The sequence below is a fragment of the Athene cunicularia genome, unplaced genomic scaffold, assembly GCF_003259725.1.
Source record: "Athene cunicularia isolate RWA unplaced genomic scaffold, athCun1 SCF_169, whole genome shotgun sequence".
NCBI classification, from domain to species: Eukaryota; Metazoa; Chordata; class Aves; order Strigiformes; family Strigidae; genus Athene; species Athene cunicularia.
In genome coordinates, this window is record NW_020799232.1 from 8,148 (window position 1) to 11,847 (window position 3,700).

Below are 3,700 nucleotides of genomic sequence, written 5' to 3' on the forward strand. Positions count from 1 at the left end.
GTCAGGCGGGGCCCTGCCCGCGGCCGGCCCTCAGCAGGCAGCCCTGCACACGCGGTGACGTTGTCCGGCGCCGCTGTCCCCCACCATGGCTGGAGTTGTCGGGCCACAGGCGGGATGCAAAGGTTGAGAGTCCTACGTGGGCAAACTTCAGGTGGCAAACAGCTCCCTGAAGCCGTGCCAGCACTGGCATCACGTCCCTCAGGGTGACACCGAGCACGGGAGCCAGCTCCCCAACCCAAAGGAGCCACCTCCCGCCCCCTTCCCGAGGTTTCTGCCTGGCGAGCGGCCTCTGCTCCAAGGCCTGAGCTCTAACATTCCCCCTCTCCCTCCCAACAGCCCGGCGGGATGGACGCGCTGCACACTGCCGGGATCCGCTTCGCAGAGGTGCTGCAGTCCGGGCCACCCTGCCTGGAAAAGTTCTGGATCTCGGTGACCTCCCTGGCCGATCCCAAATCCATCTTCACCATCTTTTTCCCTCTCGCCTATTTTCTGGACCGCAAAGTGGGAGTGTCGGTGCTGTGGATTGGCCTGGTGTCAGAGTGGCTCAACGTGGTTCTCAAATGGTGAGGGGGGAGAGCCGGGGTGTCACAGGCTACCTGTCACACCTGGTGACACCCTGAGGGCTGAGCGGTGGCACGTTTGCAATCGCAGAAAGACAACCGTGGGCTCCGCTGGGCAGGCAGAGACGCGGGCTGCGCCACGCTGAAGTTTCTGCAGGTCACCACAGTAACATACCTGCCAGAAAACAGCTGGGGGAGATGTGAGAACAGGCAGGATCCTGCCCTCCCGCTGCCGGCTTCAGCCCTCGGCTCCACAGGGTTGGGCGGTGACGGCGTTGGGCCAGGTTGGGCCGTTCACTGCTCTGTGGTTCCTCTCCCCTCCAGGTTGTTATTCGGGGAGCGCCCGTTCTGGTGGGTCCATGAGTCGGGGCTCAGCACCAAGGAGCTGGTCACGCTGCGCCAGTTCCCCCTCTCCTGTGAAACGGGACCGGGTGAGTTACAGGCAAAAGGTTTTCCTCGCAGCTCCAGGATCCGTAGGGAAGGGCTGCGGGAGCCGGGAGGCCCTGTCCGGATGGGAATGCTGAAGCTGGAGGGTGCCACCGCGCTGGCAGGATGTGCTGAGCGGGGAAAGCCATCCCTCAGCCAGCGCCTTGCGGCAGAGCAAACGGGCGAGCGGCGGGGCGCGGGCTGGGCGCCACGGCTGCTGGCACAGCACTGCCAGCTCCGGGGCCAGGAAACCCACAGGAGAGTCTGCCGCCGGCAGGGACCGGGGTGAAAAAAAAACCTGCCTGTTTTTTTGGTTTGGTTTTTTTTTTTTTGGGTGGGCGACCATCATCCACAGGCACTCTCGAGCCGAGCCTCCCACGGCAGCTGGCCAGGAGGGATGGGGCGAGGCTCAGCACATGTGTCCCCAACTCTCCTGGGGTGATGTTGGGCGCCCGCCCCGCTGTGACACGCTCCCGCCTGACCCACCGTCCTGCGCTTCCCCTTCACAGGGAGCCCCTCCGGCCACTGCATGATCATGGGGGCGGCCCTTTGGCCACTTGTCACCGCGCTGGCAGCCAGACGCTCCAGGAGGTGAGTTCCAGGAGGGTGAAAACAACACTTAGAAATCTCCAGAGCTCCTTTTGGAAGAGGGAAGCGTGATGTGGGACCCCTCCTCAGCGAGCTCCCTGGGCAGCACGCCTTTACCCTGGCACCTCTGTGCTGCAGAAACAAGCTGCAAAGCCCTGGAGACCCCCACAAATGCTTTTTTTTTTTTTTTTTGGCCACTTTCACCTTTTCAATCATTCCTCATGCCAAGCGGTGCCAAACCTGCCCTGACCAGCTCAGCGTGTTTGGGAGCCCGAGCCGGAGCCGCTGGCTGCCTCCCCACCACTCACCCTCTTTGCCTTCCAGCCTGGTGGCGAAGCTGGCCCCCTTTGGCACCTACGCCCTGCTCCAGCTGGCCGTTGGGCTATCAAGGGTCTTCATCCTGGCCCACTTCCCCCATCAGGTAGTCGGTGGCATCCTGGCAGGTGAGTCGGGGAACATTTTAGTCCCTCTACCCCAACACCCACCCCTGGGCCAGGGTGTTTGGGGCCTTGAGCCCCCCCTCCGGCCTCAATCCATCCTGGTAGCCCACCGTGCCTTGTCGTTGCCATCCAGGAGCAGCCCTGGGCTGGGGGCTGCAGGCTCGCACCCCGGCCACCCGGACCCTGGGCTTCTTTGTGGCCACCGCGCTGGCCCTGCTGCTTTCCTCCCTCGCCCTGCATGGCCTGGTGACCACCGCCGGCATCGACATCGACTGGTGAGTGCCTGGCTGGGGCGGGGGGGCTAGTCCCAGGGATTTACCTACCCCCAGGCTGCTGGGGGGGTCTAGCCCCAGGGATTTGCCCCCCTCCAAGGATCCTCACCCCCCTTAGGTCCATCCGTTTGGCCACTAAATGGTGCTCGGATCCCTCCTGGCTTCGCCTCGACACCCGGCCCTTCGCCTCCGTCTGCCGCGTCGCCAGCAGCGCCCTGGGCCTGGGGCTGGCCACCGGCTTCCCCCTGCACCGGGGGGAGCGGTTGGACGCCCGCCAGCGCGTGGCCAGCGCTGTCCTGGCCCTGGTGGCCATCCAGGGCCTGCACCGGCTTCCCCAGCCGGCGGACGCGATGCTGTGGTACAGCACCAGCTCCCTCAAGTACGTGGCCGGGCCCTGGCTGGTGGCATCTGTCCTGCCCTGGCTCGTCCTCTCTGTCACCCGCCCGCGGGGCTCCCCCCATGCCGAGTAAGGGGTCCCCGATGTAGGGTCCCCACCTTAGGGGACCCCACTGTGTCCCTGTAAGTCCCATGCTCCGCCCCCCCGTCCTAGCTGTGCCCATCGCTTAGCCAGGAGGGCACCCACGTCCCCCCGCCTTGGGACCACTGGCCAGTTTAACCCTCGCTGTGCTACCAGTGCTGCTCCCTCCCAGGGCAGGGGCCACCCACCCCAGAGTGGGACGAGCAGGGGGTGGCAGAGCTGGGGGTACCCCCTGCCCAGCAGGTCTGGGGACACAGCGCAGGGCCAGCCCCAGCTTTGGGGTCACTTGGGGGGGGACAAACAGCACCATTTCCCACTGTCCGTCCCCCCCACACACACCCCCATGCCTCCGTCCAGTTCAGTTTCTCCCTCTGGGGTCCCCTTCCACGCTGGAGGAGTCACCCCATTTCTAACCAAATAAAACCAGTTACCACCCCGCTGGCACCGAGTCCTTCAAAAAGAGGGGGGGCAGGGGCATGGCTGGGGACCCTCTGGGCAGGGCAGAGCCTGGGCTGGGGGGGTAATGGGGTGGATGGAGCCCCCACAGCCAGGCTGGTCCAGCTCTGCACCCCGCTATCCCACCGGATGAATAGGAAAGGGGCAGCCCTGGCGCTGTCGGTGGGGAAACTGAGGCACACAAGGCAACCACGACACCCTGGGGACATTTGTCCTGTTCTGATAAGGACAGAAAAGGGGACACAAAGGTGCTGGTGCTCCCCCCTTCCCACCCTGGTACCTCCCCTGGGCACCCCCAAAACGCGGTGGGGTGCTGCCGGGTATTGCCAGAAACAGTTTTATTTATACAAGGACGAACATCGGTAACATCTTACAAAATACTCAACTGAAAACCATATCGAGAGCGCGCGAGCGGGCGTCGGACGGACAGAAAAGAAACTGAGGCAGGGCTGGAGGGGTTGCAGGGGGGGACACGGAGAA

General features: G+C 64.4%; 1 protein-coding gene across 1 annotated transcript; it reads left to right on the plus strand.

Annotated features, from left to right (window-relative positions):
* The first annotated feature begins 314 nt into the window (after positions 1-314).
* Positions 315-3,224, plus strand: G6PC3 (glucose-6-phosphatase catalytic subunit 3). The gene is made up of 6 exons (XM_026867124.1): positions 315-563; positions 885-991; positions 1,496-1,577; positions 1,899-2,017; positions 2,148-2,289; positions 2,405-3,224. Exons 1-6 carry the CDS (start codon positions 346-348, stop codon positions 2,754-2,756), a joined length of 1,020 nt encoding a protein of 339 aa, XP_026722925.1. The 5' UTR covers positions 315-345; the 3' UTR covers positions 2,757-3,224.
* The last annotated feature ends 476 nt before the right edge of the window (positions 3,225-3,700 follow it).